This window comes from Ostrea edulis, chromosome 4 (genome assembly GCF_947568905.1).
Source record: "Ostrea edulis chromosome 4, xbOstEdul1.1, whole genome shotgun sequence".
NCBI lineage: Eukaryota > Metazoa > Mollusca > Bivalvia > Ostreida > Ostreidae > Ostrea > Ostrea edulis.
The window spans coordinates 11,305,456-11,325,022 of NC_079167.1; the positions used below are offsets into that span (position 1 = coordinate 11,305,456).

General features: G+C 34.3%; 1 protein-coding gene across 1 annotated transcript in view; it reads left to right on the plus strand.

The window, feature by feature from the left end:
- LOC125672307 (chitotriosidase-1-like) overlaps nucleotides 1–1,843 on the plus strand; it is a 48,985-nt gene extending 47,142 nt beyond the window's left edge. Inside the window, exon 13 of the mRNA XM_056161223.1 lies at nucleotides 1,616–1,843. Coding sequence (XP_056017198.1) covers nucleotides 1,616–1,843 — 228 coding nt within the window. The remainder of the gene's footprint in view (nucleotides 1–1,615) is intronic.
- The last annotated feature ends 17,724 nt before the right edge of the window (nucleotides 1,844–19,567 follow it).

Below are 19,567 nucleotides of genomic sequence, written 5' to 3' on the forward strand. Positions count from 1 at the left end.
AGACGCTGGAGCTTGAAATTGCTATTTGCAATGGGATTATAAATTCTGGATTAATATTGCCAACAAGCATATCTCTTACAAATAACTCAGTAATTCATAGATACACCTCGCCTTAATGTCAAACAAATAGATACATAAACAAGGGGTTAAGTTCTTTAAAGCAAAATACATGTTTGCGAATGTTCATATTGTGTTTGTAAAATTCTTGAAGTTTTCCAATTTTTTATCAATACTTTAATGACAAAGTTCATGTTTTCGCCCCAAATACTTGGAAAGTACTCCATGCATTAATGCCACTTAAAAAAAATAATAGTTTTCAAAGTTCCATATTATCTATATACGATCTGAAGGAGTTTTCCATTTTTCGGTGATTTTTAGAGAAAAAATCATGTTTTAGCCCCAGGAGTCGTAAATGTCCCCAAATATGCATGTCAAATATCTTGTTTATCAAAGGGTTACATACGTTCACATAATACTTGTTTGCAAATGTCAATAACATCTATATCGGATCTGAATTGATTTTTCCAGTTTTCGATTATTATTTTTACAAATTTTTGGTTTTGCCCCAAATGTCGAAAAGGTCTCCATGAAAACAATCAGATTTATAGTCAAAGGGTTACATACTTTTAGAAAATAATTGTTTTGAAAGGTCTGTCATATATCCATGTCATATACATGTATATAGGATCTGAAGAAGTTTTCCATTTTCCGGCGATTTTTAAAGAAAAAATCATGTTTTAGCCCCCAAAACACCTAAATGCCCTCACATATTAATGTCAAACAACTTCATATATAAACAGAGGATCACATACGTTCACAAAATACTTGTCTGCAAATGTCAACGACGTCTATATCGGATCTGAAGAGTTTTTTCAGTTTTTGGCTATCATTTTTACAAATTTCATGTGTTTTGCCCCAAAACTCGTAAATGCCCCCACATAGAAATGTCAAACAACCTGATTTATAATTAAGGATCTATATACTTTCAAAAAATATTTGTTTGCAAAAATCCCTAGGGGATCCCCCATTACCTTTACTAGCCCATGGTCTAATATCAATTGCAGATGTAACTTTAAACAGCTAATACATTTCCTCCTCTCTCACAACGAATGGCATATATACAGATATATTCAGACTTTCACGAACGAAAGGTAGTCAAAAAGGGCTAAACGTTTCCCGATAATGGATTTACTTATATTTTCAAACCGTTGTTTTTGGAGTTGATTACGGAGAAGAGGTGGGCGTCAACATGTGCATTCGTGCCAATTTAAAAGATCTGCGTGTATTCTTCTGCGTGTACACTTTAAAGATAAACAGTCGTTTAAAGTGGTCAGATTCCATCAAATATTACATTGAAATACATGTATATATACACATTTTGAAATTATTGTGGATTGAAACATGTGCATATTTCGATTTGATGTGATTTTTAAAAAACCCGATTAAACGTGAAAGTTGTGTTAGTTTTACTGTATCAATTACCTCATACTGTCCTATAGCACGTATATGTGTGAATAGATTTTAATCCATAGTCAATATTCAAAGAAATCTATAGTAGCTAAAACGCTGTAATTTGTATTTGATTCATTTACTTGAAAATTTTACATTTGTAAAGGCATCTGCAGCAGAATACTGGCATCAAAAAGGAGTACCCCGAGAGAAGTTGATCATTGGGCTGGGAACATACGGCAGAAGCTTTACCTTGGTGGACGCTTCTAAGCACTGGGTCGGTGCTCCAGCATCGGGCGCTGGAAGATCAGGGCCCTACACGGGAGAGAAAGGCTTCCTGTCTTACTATGAGGTGCTTTCATATGTCATTATGATTTTATTATATAACTGGTAAGCAAGTTGCCATATATGTAACAATCTATATCTACATTCATTTGATTGATATTCACTGTAAACGTAATTGTCGAGTTGAAAGTTTGACGATGCTATAATCTAAGGGATTTTTGCATGTGAAAATTATGACAAATTCTTTCATTCTAAAGAAACCTGAATATTTTACACGATTACAGGAGAGTATATTATAAACAGAAGGAGTTATTGGGAACTTATGCACTGTTGCAATTGCAAATAACAGTGCGACATTTAACTCCGGACACGACAAAAGTCCGGAGTTTCGCCAACCCTTTTATTAAGGATACAAATAAACCCTTTACAAAAAAAGATGGGATTTTATGTCCACAAGACATGCACCAATATTTACACTTGTAACTATTGTAGTTTTTAAGATATTTCACCTGAAATCAAAAAATCCCATGGGATTTTGGAGGGATTTTTAATCCCACTTGGGGGATTTTCACTCCCACCAAAAATCCCATGGGAGAAAAAATATAATTTCTCCCATAGGATTTTAACTCCCGTATTTAAATTTAAAATGGGATACAATGTCCCATAGGAGGAAATGTCCCATAATGAACATGAAATGGCAGTGAATATCCTATTTGAGCATGAATGGGAATAAATATCCCAAATAAAACACAGGATGGGGACTTTTATCCCATGAATACAGTAATAAAGCAGAAAATTATATCTTAAAGAGTGTTGTTTGTCATGATTCTTAAGAATGTACTTGCAAGCTAAGGAATGACATTAACTTTATATCTAGTAATTACACTCCTAAATTATGTAGACCTATACATGTGTTAATGGATAAATGTCTAAACAACATGAGAAATTAAATTATATTAGAGCTCTGCATTACTAAACTCTTTCCCATGCAATTTTAAATGTATACATATAACCCTATCACAAAAATATCAGAGTAAAATTGAACGGTATTAAATTATGCAGTTAGAACACTAACTTATTTACATGCAGCTGTTCATATTCACTATTGACAACCCTTTACAGGTCGTCAGGTGTGAATATTCACAGGAACCGGTATTTTTGTCTGTAATAATAATAGTACGCCTTATGGTACCATCCCCAATGAAAAAAATAACCCAAAAGGAATGGCACCATTTCTTACTCAAAACTTCGCTTCAAAATAATTCGAAAATTCTGCTTTTATCGTCACCCACCCCAATTGTCATTCTGATTCAGTAATCCCAGTGCTTTTATTAGGGGTGTGTGGTATATACCCCTACTCTTATCATTATGTACAGGCTAAATTATCGGTTCCTCTGATATGTTGTGGAATTTTGGAATAGCCTAGCTTACAGTTACAATTTGTTTACAATATATTAAAATTAGTGCTAATTAAGTGCTTACGGTGAAATCTGCTACTGCTAGATGATGCTAAGTTGTTTCGTGAACCGAATCAGACATCTCCAACAAGATTCTCGAAGATTTAACAACACAAGAATCATTTTACAAAATGCATGCTTCGGTCCATCATTCTCCCTCTGACAATCACATTCATTCTGAAGTCAAAGTACTTTCTCCTATACCTTAAGCGTCAAAAAGACTTTGACAGGTAAATACGAATAAACGGTTAACAGACATCTCGACCTTAAGAAAGTTCAGTCCTGGATGTTCTAGTCCAAAAAGAAGTATGACCCAATCTTATGCATTAATTTATTAAATTTCCGGTTGAGTAACACCCAAATCCTCTAGAGACATTGTTTACAGTTATATGACATTACCTAAATGTGTGACACAATATTAATCCACACCTGCTCAAAGGGGCATAAGCACCGAGCATAGACCTAAATTTTGCAGCCCTTCACTGGCAATGGTGACGTCTCCATACAAGTGAAAAATTCTCAAGCAGGACGTTTACGTTTTTGTTTTTTCTTTTGAAAATTTTGTTTTCATTTTTTTTTTAATGTTAAACATGAAAAGTATGACTAAATCTGTGTTGACAGCCAAAATTTTAACCTTCTGGATGCAGGAATAAAAGCAATATTTTGGCCTTCATTCTGCGTTATGTAAACAAAGACTGGAGTCTTTTTATGTTTACATTTAAGGTGGCTCACTACACCGGGAAATAGTTTCTCAAATCAGTACAAATTGATTTAATATTTTAAAAAAGATCCAGAAGATATACAATAAGTGTGTATTTCAACACATGAACAAAAGACTGGTGGATTTGAGCTCAAGATCTGTAGTTCACCAGCCCAATGCTCTCTCTCTCTCTCTCTCTCTCTCTCTCTCTCTCTCTCTGTCTGTCTGTCTCTTGTCCAATGCTTTATTAATTAACCACTTAGCTACCGTGTTATAGACGAATAAATCGATCGATACAAATACTTTCCCAAAACATTTAAATCGCCATCTTGTAACATAGTGTCATAAAGCTTTAGTGTAGTGAGTACCTTAACAAACCAGTGAAATGTTTAATTTTGTAATTGAATTTTCAAAGCATCTTTACTTTTGCACATGCAATTTTACAAAGATTATTCAATAAAGGGTAAAAAAAACAACACTTAAAAATACTTGTTTTTGATCCACTGTAGATTTTAGGAAAATATTAGATTCCTGGGTCAGAGAAATCTAGACATCATTAAATGATAATGAAGTATTGTAAAAAAAAATTCAAGACTCTCCAATATTGTTTGCAACTAGGAGAAATGGTCACAAGCTATTTTACACCCGCATCCCTCTTGGATCGAACCACTATAACTTTTAGGATAACAATAAATCCTCTCCCAACAATGTGCACATCTGCAAATGGCAATGAAGCATTGTACAAAGTTTCAAGTTTATCAGATAATCCATACAGGAGGAGAAGCATTTTAATGCACAATTTAAGACTTTGTGACAGACAGACTTACAGATATGGACAGAAAGTACAAAAACCATATAATTATATGAAATGAATTTGCATGTAAAAAGTACATGAAGTGCACAATTATGATTTAAATGTAATTATCATTTTTATTAGGAATTTTGATGTCTCCTCTTTTTGCAAACAATATACACATCTATATATGAAGATGAGATATATAATGAGGATATAAAACACTTCTAACAAAAATGTAAACAAATATGTGCAATGCGAGTTTGAAAATATGTATGTCTTAAAAAGTGATTGACTAGATATCAGGAAGCAAGCAAGCTCACTCCATGTTACTGTGCTACAACTAACTGAAATTCACTACATTATCCAAAATCCACCCCAAAAGAACCAAAACCTACCAACACTAAATACCAATATATATCCATGTGAGGTCAAGGTTTCAGGAGTGAAACAATGTGTTTTTTAAACTTTAAATCTCATTATGTTTTACTTTTGTAGGATATATTCATAATGTTGAAATTGATTTAAAGCAATCAATTTTCAATTGGAGATACAAGGTACATGTATGCACATAAATGTACCACCCTGAATCTCATATCATACATGTACCTTATTTTATAGCTGGCAAAATTATGAAATGAAATTTAATGTCACCACAGAATTTATAATTTCCGTTTCTTTCTCTCAATTCACATGGAGACCTCCTTTTTTAGAGTCTTATTTTCTTTTACTTGAATGTTCTAAATTGAAATCTAAGGAATAATAATCTTGGAAGAAAAATCTACATGAAAATATTTTCTACTTTGAGAAACAAAATGACAAACATAACTGTTTTAAATGTAAGTCAGAAATAGAAAAATAATTCAATTTATTGCACTTACATATGTAATTGAAAGAAAATTCCTTTGAGTACATGATTTTAGAATGAAAATAAGATTGATTAATATTCAAAAAAGTATTTCAATTTCTTCAAAACTTCAATCTTCAGATGATTTTCCATCCATTGACACCCCAAATGTATGATCACACACATTCAGCAGGAACATCTGTTCCTCAAATCTCCTTCACATAACACTTGACTACTTTTGAAATGCAATTTAAGTCTTTTTAGAAATTAACAAAGATGAGTGTACAGATTCATACCCTAGCTGTTGATGATTGCTAAAACTGATCACTACTCAAAACTCTGAAACAAATCTTTCTGGATTTTTTTGTATTTCACACACACACGCACACATACACGTACATGCATACACACATCAAAAATATCAACAAGACACTGACCTTACCAGTCACCTGAGTTATTTAGTTAAAAGTATTACTAACCTCAATATGAATGAAATCTATATAATACAGTAACTTTTCTTGCTCTAGGCATGCATTTATATGCTAAATTCTAATATTCAGTAGAAGTATAATATAAGGTGTAATTCATTCCCCCAAAATCATCTATACTGATGAAACATTTTACAATTATGAACTTGATATACACTTTTAACACTATTTGGATCTGACCTTGAATCAGAACCCTGGAGTTGCAAGTGTCACAATTTTTGTACATCTCTTTCTGTTTTTCTTGACAATGCATCCATCATTTATAATATTCTAGTGTCAACAAAATTAAAGAAGGATTCTTTTAAATCATAAAGACATGTAATTACTATGACCATTTTGGTTCCATCTATTTTAAAGCTAGTATCAAAACCTTTAGATTCTAACATGTATATATAAACTGCGTTTTTAATTATCAAATACAAAAAAAAAAAAAAAAAACCCACCCAAAAACCAACCAACTTTTAGCTATTGATCTTAATCATAGTGTTTTATTTTGATAATTTAATTTACAGATACATGTATAAGTTGTCATAATGTCATTTAATTCTATTTTATTGTTGCATTTCCTCTTCTTGCCCTTGTAAAACACCTTAGAGTAATAAACTGTTTTATATAAGGCTGCATGTATATAAATTTTATTATTATTATCACTGATCGAGGTCATGAAATTTACAATTACCTGTTCTACCTAAAAGCATCAATAGCATTAAGGAAGATGTTATCTAAATTTAAATGTTTTACACATAAACACTATATATCAAGTTTGGTTCCTCCTGGAGTCAGAATTTCTACCCTAGGAATCATGATATTTACAAGCTTGATGTTTTGTTTACTGTCACAACAGAAGCTGACCACTAGCAATAGGTCACATGAGAGAATCAATTGACCTAAAAATCTATCAATTAACATGATTGAAATGTTTTAATCTTTATATCCATGATAAGATATTCTTTATATATTTTATATTGAATTCAATTTGGTACTGTGACCTCTTTATTTTCAAAATAATTGGAATTATGTCTATATACATACATGTGAGAGTTGGCCTCCATGTGTCCAATGAAGAAATTATGAATAATGGAATCACAAATTAATGATTGTCTAATGCTTACAGGGATGGATCCAGGAATTTTTGAGAGAGGGGAATTTTACCATTAATTTTGGTTATCAAGGTAGGGGGTCCACCCTCAAAATGTGTTATTTTTACTTTATTTTAGCAAAATTTCCTGAACCAGCACCCCTTCTGGATCCACCACTGGGTTATCATTTACTCCTTCATTCTTGATTACAAACCTAAGGACACTAAATTGTAATTTCACATTTTTTTTTAAATTTGACAATATTTCATTATCACACAACAGCAAAATTATGAAAGCATATACATGTACGTACAATAATAGCAAATTGATTGTTCTGACATATCATTTGATATACATATATATTCATAAGAAAATTTGAACTATCATGCATATTACAGATTATCAGTCATCAAGATTTTTGTTGTGTTTTTTTTTTTTTTTTTTTTGGTTCAAAGTAATTTCACATTTTGAATCTTGCTTATTAATTGATATGTTGATATGGAATCAAATGACATGCATGCACGCAGAAGCTATGTGAAAAATGTCAGATCTTGTGTAGCAATTTGTAAACCCAATGATTACAAAGCCTATTAGTATTCTATATCAGTAAAAGAAAATCCTATTTTAATTCATATTTTGCAATAGATATGATAAAAGGAATAAGCATTTAATAATAATTATCAAAATCTATAGTTTAAAATTGAAAAACAATCTCATAAAAAATATAACATATATTTTACACATGCATTTTTGTAAACTTTACAAAAGGAACAGATTTCCCCCCTGAATTTATATAAAAATCAGTATTATGTCCTGTGACATTTTGTTATTATGCTTTAATAAACTTCTAATATTGACTTTGTCCTTGCATGGTCACTTTGTCCATTTTTTTTTTTTATATCTGTACCCAGGTTTTGTCTTGTGACTTTTACCCCAACTAATCCCTCTGTGTATAATACACATGGGATGTTCTTTACAGCTCAGCAAGCCCCTGGCTTTGTTTCTCATTGTTCCTTATCTACAATTACTGGGTGAATGACTTTGTGAGGTTGTAATTTGCCATCTAATACTTTTATAAGCATTTCATATCATGATCAACATGTCATGCTATTTCAGTCAATATTATAAATAATTCATTTGACACATAATATGTAATATTGTAGGCTTATATGGTAATATTTGGAAAATAATGGCAAAGCAATTCTCAGCATGAACATTGAAAATTATGTTGCAATATACATGTACATCACCCAATACAAAGGCAAAGGATACATTTTAATTTTTACGTTTAAATTCATATGAAATATTGTGAAATTCATAATCATGTGAATGCATAGCTGCAGAACTGTAGCTCTCTGAGAAAATATTAATTGGTACAGATCTGTCCCAATACTTTCTCAGAGAGCTACAATTCTGCAGCTAGTGAATGTGGTTAACTTATACTACCATTAAGATATGTAATCTCTTTCTAATATTTGTTTAATTTGTACCTTTTTCATATTGTACAACAAAGTATAATTTAATGCACATTAATCCTCGAATTATAATAATTTTTTTAAATTATTTTTTTTTAGGCTTAATTTTTTTTTATTTATTTGTACAAATAGAAATTAAGTGCATCATAATATATACTTTTAAAGGTAAGATGTACAATTGATATATAATCACTCATACCAACCATTCATACCACTCAAACATTTCAAAACTATGGATTATAAATTTTGATTAGTGCAAAATTTGTTAATTTCTATAAGGTCATCTCAAATCTTTTAAAATCATTTTAGTGACTTTTTGGGGGAAAACACCTGAAACACTTTTAAAGCCAATTTAAATGGTCCAGGTCAAGCATATTTTGCTTTTAGGCCAAATCTTTGTAAGATCATTTGTGCACTTTGACAATTATTTCTAAATATTCGGGCTAGTATAATGAAGAAGTATGGATGTTTCAATTTTCATTAACATTTAATACCAAAACCATATCTCCTTTTCTTGACCAAAAAAGCCCCCCCCCCCCCCCCCCCCTCCACACACACACAGTGAGGTCTAGATCCGCCACTGTTTAATCTGTGATTTTGGGGCGAAGTTGGATCAATTTCATTTTATGAACAGGTCCAGTGGTACGATGGATTTTTCATTTTCAAGACAAATTAATAGAAATATAAATTGTTAGCCAGTAAAAAGAAGTAATGATTTAAATCAGATACTTGGAACAGTGTTGATGTTAACAGGGACCTATATACTAGTTAGTATATAGCTATGATGTTAACTTATGAAATTCTTATATTGTACAAGATATTATCCAACTAACAGATAGACTTTTGCAATTATATCTTATGCATTATGAACTGTAGCTAAACAATATCACTATTAAAATCTTATGTCCATTTCCATGCAGTTGGGAATCAATTAAGCTTTCCTGGTTCCGATTTTGGTTTAATTTTTATTTTGTGAACATAAATCAATATTTGTCTAATCACAGGAACCGGTAATTTTGTCTGTAATGATAATAATGAGAGTCTATACGATACCCCCCCCCCCCCCCCCCGTGTTTTTATTAAGAGGTGGTATTGAATACACCCGTAAATATCATTACAGACAAAATGGTAATATATTTACAAGTGGACTCTACGTATTGTTCTCCACGGGCAAGGGGACAGGCACCGGAAGTACGGATACATGTATTTAGAGATTGGCCTTCTACTGGTATATAATAAAATGAATTTTATTGTACCGGTAGAAGGCCAATCTCTATACCGGTAGAAGGCCAATCTCTAAAGCTTACAAAAAAGCGTGAAACGATTACATGAATCGAAAGAGGGATGAAATAGACTACGAATTCATACATTTCAGAGAAATTATTCCCACCAAAAATAATATGAAAAAAAGGTGGGGGGGGAGTAGTAATATCCATATTTAAGGTGCCTGTGCAGGCAAGGGCGCATCCAGGAATTGTTTAAAGGATGAGCGGATTGCGACCCAAGTTTGTGCCTATTCCGCCCCGGCCCCAAAGATGGGTGAATATCTCAAACTGGTAAAATGACAAGTTTTGTTTAAAACTATGGAAGTAAAGTGGAGTGACTACAACCCTCTCGATCCGCCACTGATGAACAAGAACTACATTACGGGGATTAGGAAGCACAGGGTTCATTTAGAATAATTGTAATCTTTAAGGAAATCTTCGTGGAGCACATTATCGCAAATAGTTGCTGAAATTGAACCTTACCATAATTCCGCCGGCGAGGATTGCAGCTATTTTCACTTTCACATCGCAGGAGGTGCGTTTGATGAGCTATCAACTTATACAGACAGTATCTCCTCATATCTACATGTACAGGGGCGGGTCCAGGAATTGTGGTTACGGGGCGCCACTTTATGAGGCAGTGGGTCCATGGCGAAGCCCTGGTTGGGGCCCAGGGGGCGAAGCCCCCGGAAACTCCTGGGTTTTACAAATTTTATGGAGCTTGAAATATTTCTCCTATTTAGTCATTTGTATTACATGTATTTTCTATCATTTTAATAAGGTGAAATTAACAAAATGACCCAAATTTTAAGGGTTTTTTGGGAAAATATTAAGTTCTCCCAATAAAGTAATTAAAAAAATTAAAAGATTTTGTCATTTATTTCTCCGCCTGCGCCACCTCTAAATCCGCCACTGATGTATATTGCAATAATCTACCAGAATATACTGACACCTTATAGGTGATACTTCATTAGTACAAATGGACACCACCACCACCACCATCCCTCCAAACGGAGGGGGTGAGACTAACAACGAAAGGGGGAAAACACATTCCGCAAATTATAATATACATGTAACAGGCTGTCTTTGCATTTAGTCCGAGTGTTTTCAGTTATCTTTTTAAAAATTCTATATATTGATTGCAACACAAACATCCTATTATAATTACATGGCGATGATAAAGTCTCAGTAAGTTTCCACAAAGCTGAAAATTGGTATACACCATATTGTACAAACTGATACAGAACTAAAATATTGCGGAAACTTATCAAAACTTTGCGGTAGACTATCAATATAGCAATGTGCATACTAAAACAGAACAGTTTCTGCAAACCGAAATTTACGCAAACTTGATCAGCTTTCAGCAAATTTTCGTTGCGGAAACTACTTGAAAACAACGTAGATATGTCAAGTTTCAGCAGGACACACCAAGTTTTTGCAGGGAGAAAGCTTTCAAGATGAAAAATGAGTGCGGAAACTTGACGAAAACCACTTGTACACCTAAGTCTATGTAGTGAAATTTGTATTTTTCATCCATTTGTAAATTCCGTGTTTTTAATGAAAAGAACTTACATGTATATAAATTGACATTAGTAAATACTATGTAATATTGCAGGTAAATTTTGTAGGGTATATAAGCGAGTGGGGGGGGGGGGGGGGGATTCAGACCAGCTTTTAGTGTTAGGAATTGCATGCTTTAGTCCCAGTTTGTGTTACTCTGAAGTGAAGTCCCAATTGGTTATTAAAATGCACGCACATAGATCTATACATTTCCATACACCTATATTCAGTGCAACCCCCCACCTAAAATTTTCAAATTTAAGGTAAATCGCGGTATCTTGTTTAAAAAAATGTACTAAACGATAAAAGAAGCAATAATTTCTTCCACTCCCGGAGAAATAAATGACAAAATCTTTTGATTTCTTGCATTACTTTATTGGGAGAACTTAATTTTGTTCTAAAACCCATAAAATTTGAGTCATTTTATTAATTTCACAAATGACTAAATAGGAGACATATTTCAAGCCCTGTAAAATCCCGGAGCTTCCAGGGGCTTCGCCCCCCTGAACACCACCAGCACTTTGCTCTGGGTCCACTGTGGGCCTCAAGGCGGCCCCCGGACCCCCTGCCTCATAAAGTGGCGCCCCCTCCCTGTAACCGCATTTCCTGGACCCGCCCCTGATATTACGAAGTTCATACAGCCCGAATCATCGAAGCTTAGACTGGGTATTTTGAATTGAAGATTTTAAGATTTCCAAAACGCAGTTTGACAAATAAAAACGGGTGTGTAATGCTCTAGTATGAAATTATATTGGAAAAGAAGAATCTACACGCGTGCAAATGCGCATGCCTTTCTGCTGTCTGACTGGCTCTATCCTTCCGACTCTCGCGTTATAATCTAGGGGATAATTGAATTATCTCTCAAGATCCGTGCAAATGGCCACATTTAAGTAATAGACAATTGTGTAGTATTACATGAATTTACATTTGTTGATTTTAAGGCAAGATAACCATGAATTATGTATTGTATTCAGAGGCGGGTGCAATATTTCAGTTTGGGGCCCGGAGAAATTGCTGGGTGGGTGGGTCTAAAGACCGCCTTTAGACCTCAGTAAGTCCAGGACAAAGTCCTGGGTGGTTCCAGGGGACAAAGCCTATGAAAGCTCCCGCTTTTTTCTTTCTTCTTTTTATTGCGAAAACTAGCACCAGTACTCTCTAAAGTATTTTGATTGCATATCTTTATTCTTAAAAGCTGTATATTTGGCATGCGCATATTTAATATACATTAATGAAAAAAAAGTCTAAAACTATATCGCATTAAAAGTGTACAAATTAAGTTTACTTAGTTCATTCCCAACATTGGGTGCATGATCTTTAGTTCCTTAGAATGTATTAAGTACTAGAGACACACGTTACATGGATATGAAAACAGACACTCAGATTTGATTGATAGGATATTGTTTAAGTTTCCTCTCGAGAATTTTTCACTCATATGAAGACGTCACCATTGCCGGTGAAGGGCTAAAACATAGGCCTATGCTCGGTGCTTACGGCCTTAGAGCAGGGAGGGAATTTATCGTGCCACAGAAGTTGAGACAATGGGCCTCGGTTTTTTGCGTTCTCATCCGAAGGACTGTCCCATTGGGTCGTCTCTTACGACAGGCAAGGAGTACTGAGGACCTATTCTACCCGGTGTTGTAAAGCATAAAATCCCCCCCTCCCGCATAGACTTTTCCTCCGAAAAAACGGGCCCGGGATAGACATTCCCCCCGGAAAGATGGGCCTGGAATAGAATTTCCCCTTACGAAGAATTAACCCGGGTCCAACCCCAACCCCCTAAGAAAAACCGTCCCAGTATAGAAATTCCCCCTAAATGACAGTACACCCCCATTCTTACATTTTAGCTATGTATCTGTTTCCATTTCTATTACTAGAATTCTCTTGCTTATTTAGACCCAGTAATTCTTCTGATTATTTTTGTGTGTGTGTATCGTGAACAATCATCATCTTATGATTTTTTATAAAAAGGAAATTGCTCAAATCGTGTAATGGTATATCAAAATTCATTCAGACATCTTAAGTCTTTATCGTTATTTACTAGTATCTAACATTTGAATTAGTAAAGTTGGGAAGAACTTAAATGATTTTTTTAATTTAAATAAACGAGAAAATTGAATTACTTTTATTTATACAGTTCATCTATTTCACTTTTCAGATATTTTAATTATACATCTTATAGTCACGTCGCGCACGGTACTGGTGTTACTTTCATACGTGCATTAGAAAATGTTTCCGCTATGTTTACACAGTTGTATATTTTGTGGATTATTAAAGTCTTATACATCAATGGCAAGGAAAATATATAAATAATAATAATAGCTTATATAAAATATAATTTACACGCATTATATTATCAATAACGGAGTTATATACACGCAGATGTCGTCATTTTTCGTTGTCCCGCGTTACATGAAATACGCATACGCTTTATCCACAGATTAATAAAATGATTGATTTTGTCCCAAATAACGTAAGAATTGGTGTATGATTGTGACGTCCTTATCTAAAAACCATAAACCAATTACTTTAAACATTTAGTTCATAAAATTGATATAGCGACCTTAAAAATGGCAAAGACAGTGCCTGTCAGTGGTGTCCCGTGTTTGTAGATAGACTGCAAATGCAAATCATCATGACCAGTAGCACGCCTAATACAGGGGGAAGTTGACTATCCTTGTTACATTTATAATGTACATGTATCGTGGAGCACAATGTATACCAGTATTATAAAATTCTGAGTATATCCATGAAGTAGATTGATTTTATCGGTGTCCAGTGAAATGTCCTTTTTCTACAAATACCGCGCTTTTTAAACAATTCTACCATTTTATGTCTTATTTCTAAGCATTATTCCAACGCGAATATTTTAATGAATATAACTTACAGAAAGTACATACAATTTACTATATAGAATATACAACATTTCATTTTATCCCGCGTCCATTTAGGAAAACGAAAAGATACTTAATGTCCAAATAAATGTCCCATGTGATTTTGTCCCGCAATGACGCGACGTCAATGTACACAACCTACGTCTAGCTAAAACGTAAAATGTTGCTTTTATTATTTTTGAATTATCTAAATTAAAATGATTTTTAAAAATAGTATACAAGGTATTTAAACTATTGCATGTGTATCTCATAGATATGTTTTACTCTAGATCTGGTACATATACTTTAATTGACTTTATCAAATGACAATTGTACAGACTACATTTTGTTGCATGTACTACTGTATGTCATCGTCGCAAACCACGGGTTATTGTTTCATTCTATTTCACATACGTTTGTGAAATAGAATGAAACAATAACCCGTGGTTTGCGACGATGTACTGTATGTATGCATATAAAAATTCAGCATTGAACAGATACACTTACGGTGTGTAAAACGTTGCAATATTATACAAATCTTGATTTATATACGAAACTCTTTAATCATATTCGATAATCTTGTTATTCATATATGACAAAATTTTAATTATATTCGATAATCTTAATATTTATTTACATTTGGTAACCTTGTTATTTATATTCGATAATTATATAAATCTCGATTTATATTCCATAATATTTGATTCGTATTTGATAATGTTGATGTACACATGCTAGATGTACGCATGAATTTAGTCATATTGATTGTAGGTGAAATGCATAATTTCAAAAATTGATAAAAGAATTAGCTTCATTGACCATGACCTGACCTCGGATGTCTTAAATTTAACTAGAGGAGCTACTCTGCTAAAATTAAACTTTAATAAATATACAGCACTACCAGCCGCGAGACATTTGGCCTACTGCCTGAATTGAATAGTTGACCTTGCCCTAATATGCTGAATAAACCCAGTAGCTATGTCGAAGCTTGGGTGGTTGCCCTGTAATCCCCCATAGGCTGCTTACCTAGCTGGATTAACAAGTGTGATACAAATTTGAATATGTATTAATCGTAATCAGAAACAGGGTGCAAATTTACATATATGGCGGAAAGGGTCGCGTGCAATTTTTTGTGGGGAACTGGGGAGGCGGCCAGTTTGACTACCAACGTAGGGGCAACACAGGGGGCCTTATGTGGACATGGGTGCCTGGACCTGAACGGGTGATCATCTAAGGGGGAAGAGATCTCTGCGCATCTCAGCTGTCTCCTGCGTGCTACCTGGTTTAAAGAGCAAGTACAGAGCAAACTGTGGACCCTCCTACAGTTTCCAACATGCACCAGCCAGTAGCATTCCCTAGGAGGTGGATGTGAGCACAGGCACCAGAACGGTGGATATATATAGCGTGTTAGATCTTATGTACCCCCCCCCCCCTTCCAATGAATGAAAGATATATACATAAGTCACATATTAAATGAATTGAATGTCAAAATCTTGTTAGAGTATCAGTGACGTGTTGAACAACCTCACTGTTGTATTTAGGACCCAGGTGATCTCTGGCGGGTGTGAGCGATTGCCCCTGGAATATTTCGCCCATATGCGTTGGTACTCCAGAAGAGTAGAGGAAGCCTCTCTCTCTCTCTCTCTCTCTCTCTCTCTCTCTCGTAGAGTAAAATAAAAAAAATTCGCATATGAATATCAAGATTTCTCACATATAAATCAAAATTTCCGTCCGCATATAGATATCAAGATTTCTCACATATAAATCAAAATTTCCGTCCGCATATAGATATCAAGATTATCGAATACAAATCAAGATTTCCGCATATGAATAACAATATCATTAGATCAAAAGTTCAACATCTGACAAAAAAATCTAAAGTCACACGGTTTTCACGAGACCACCCCTTCAAAACTAAATATGATATATATTGAAACTAACCGATTCGCAAGTAAAACATACGAGTATAAATAACACTCTGTATACCTTTTCTACTGTTTATTCAGAAATGAAAGTGAACATTAAAACGTTAAAATGTAATATTATTTGGAAGTTTTTATCTCTCACTTCAACTCACCGTGGTTATTATTATTATTCATTTATAAAGCGCAAAACTACATATACTTTCTATGCGCTGGTTGTTGTTTTTTTTCCACTAGAGCGTGATCGATGTAGATCGATGACAGAAACGTACGGGAGTTTTTAACCCCCCCCCCCCCCTTCCGTGTTTGGCATTAATAAAAAGTATTAAAGAGAGCAATGATTATTAAACATAGAGACTTGAACAAGTCTATATATATCCTAGAAAAAACCAAAACTGATTTTTTTTACTGTGTTCAAATTTTTCAGAGGTCATATTCATAAGAATTGCAAGCCTTATTTCATGGGATGGTTACCTGTAAAATGCGAAACGAAATCGAAAGGAAACGAAATCTACCGAAGCAAAACGAAACCTACCGAAACGGGTACCCTTATTTCATACGACATGCCTGCTGTTGTAGGCACGGTGAAATAAATACAGTACGTATACTTTGGAGTATTTCTAAGAATTCATAATTTTTATGAATGTACACTATACACGTACAAAGATTTATTTTCAATTTTTAAACATTAAATCATGCATGTGCTTTAGTTATGATATTACAGCTTGGAGATAATGAATTTGTTTAAAATGTGACGTTGCTTTCGTGGTTATATTTTGCCACAATTTATGACGTTATAAGTGTAACGTAAAGTGACACCAGTACCGTGCGCTTAGTGAGTCGATTTTTTACGAAAAATCCTACTTATATTGACCATCGTTAAAGTCTTTTGGTAAGCATATTGTATTTACAATAAAAATATTTGTTTGTTTTATGAATATCGTAATATTAATGAGCGCATATCTATTTCCTTAAACTATTATAACAAATGAAATCCGGAAACAGGGGGGGGGGGGGGGGGGGGGGGGTTATATATATACCAGGGCGATTTTTCCGCCAAAGGGGAGACTCTATACTGATTTTGTACATAGGGGGAAATTATATCCTGGGGCGCAATTCCGGGCCCGTTTTTCCGGGGGGGGGGGGGGGGTCTATGATACAACACCGGATCCCCACGGGATGAAACATATCTGATATACATATTACATGTAAAAGCCCTACATTAACTGGATACTGGATATTGGACTACAAGGGCTTTGCAATTGAGGACTAACCAAATCACGGTTAGGGTGGTTCGGGAGGGGTTGTCCCCCTCCCTTACGGGAGAAAATATTGAAGCATTACAGGTAATGATCAATTGCAAGCACATTAAATTCTTATCTTTGAAATGATGGGGGGGGGGGGGGGGGGGGGGGGGGGGGGGTTCCATCTCCACACCCCTTAATTCTGCAAGTGAGACTGTTAGTTAACTCTATGATAAAATTTAGAAGATATAAAACAGAAAGAATTTTGATACAAGTAAAAAGTTTCATATATTTTTGGAAAATTATCTAGATGTGCAATATTTAGGATTAAGCTCAATAAAAATCCGAAGTACGTAACATTTGATAAGGGTAATTTTCGCATGGGGCGCCTCTATGCCGGCTTGATTAGATCGGGTCGTATACGTACATTTAATGACAGAGTGAAATTTTAGTGTTTTTATTGAAGAAAATATGTGGTTGTCATAGACAAAAAACTCCGCACTTTTATCGTGTCCAGAGTTAAATGTCGCACTTTTAAAGGTATTTTGTTGATTAGGAATATGCATTGATTGATCACTATTTTACGATCAAGTGTTGCATCTATATATTTTGGAAAATGAACTATACGTGATGGCTGGTCGAGGGGTTGGGGAAAGGGTGGGTGCTTTGATCAGTCCGCTACTAAAGTTTTCCTAGTAATGAAGACAGTATTAGTTCTTCATTGTAAAATCTATTTCCAATATCAACCGTAACTATTTCAACTCCAGTAAAGCTTCCACCAAAAAATTACAACAAACAACAAATCATCGATACATAAATGTTCGAGATTATGTCTCTAGGTAGTGTCAAAAATAACAACGAAATCTTTCTTTGGAAGCGGAAGACCATAATGATAACAGAGATAACAATGAGGTCTTCAGTTGGAAGCGGAGGACCTGAATCACAGTAAACAAAAAACCCATTTATACTAGACTAGATAGGTTAGGGTCAATGGCTTATGATCTCGTGTCTGACGAAGCGTAACGTGTAGAATATAATAGGGTAGATTGTTAATTGGGAATACAAAATGACTGACTAGTGGGACCACTATTTTTTTTTTTATTTAAGTAGTGTCAAGAACAACGAAATCTTCCGTTGGAAACGGAAGACCTTAATGATATCTTATTCAGGTTTCCATTTGGGAGCAGAAGACCTTAACTACAAGACTTGTTCGGTTAGGGTCAATGTGTTATGTTGTCGTGTCCGACGAAGCGTAACGACTAGGATTTAAAAGGATAGTTTGTTAATTGGGAATACACAATGACTGACCAGTTGGGCCACTATATTTTTTTTTATATCCGAACTAAACATCGTGTGATTATTTCCTGTACATATATGAAGTATTCAAATTGTACATTGTATAGAATATCAGGGACTAAGTAGAGTGATTGAACAGTATTTTCCGTTCAAGTGCCATTTCTATCTGGTCAAAACGAGCCTTTTGTCAATTTTGGACCATAAATTCTGCAGGAGGAGGGGTGGCTTCTGCTCCTCCGCCGCTAAAGTTTTGGTTTTTTTTAAATTTCAAAATATTCATAAATAAACACCGCACGATTATCTATTCTAAATATTCAAATTATTCAAAATGTTAACGTTGTCTATTTCAACTTTCAATATAGTTAGGAAGCTAAGTGAATAACGCTGAATTTTACCGCAGATATCCATTGACTTCATTTACCTGATTATTATAGATCAACACAATTATATTTATATGTGTACTTTTAAAAAGTGGCGGATCCAGGGGGTTAAATTGCAATATGAATACTTTACTTTTGAAGAAAGAAAAAATAGAAAACCCAAACAGATAGAAACTCCAAATAAACAATGAAACATACTAGTAAAGATCACAGGAATTTATCACGTACAAAATCAGTATCTAGGTAGTATTAGTGGGTTAGTGTCTGACGAAGCGTAACGGCCAGAACTCAATGGTGAAGTTCGTTAATTGGAATTACACAATGACTGACCAGTGCTTTACGTTCAAGGGTAAAAATGGGCCACTTGTCAATTCTAGAAATTGAACTGTGCGAGGGAGAGGGGGATGTTCGCTCTCGGTCATCCACCACTAAAGTTAATAAACATCATATGATGAAT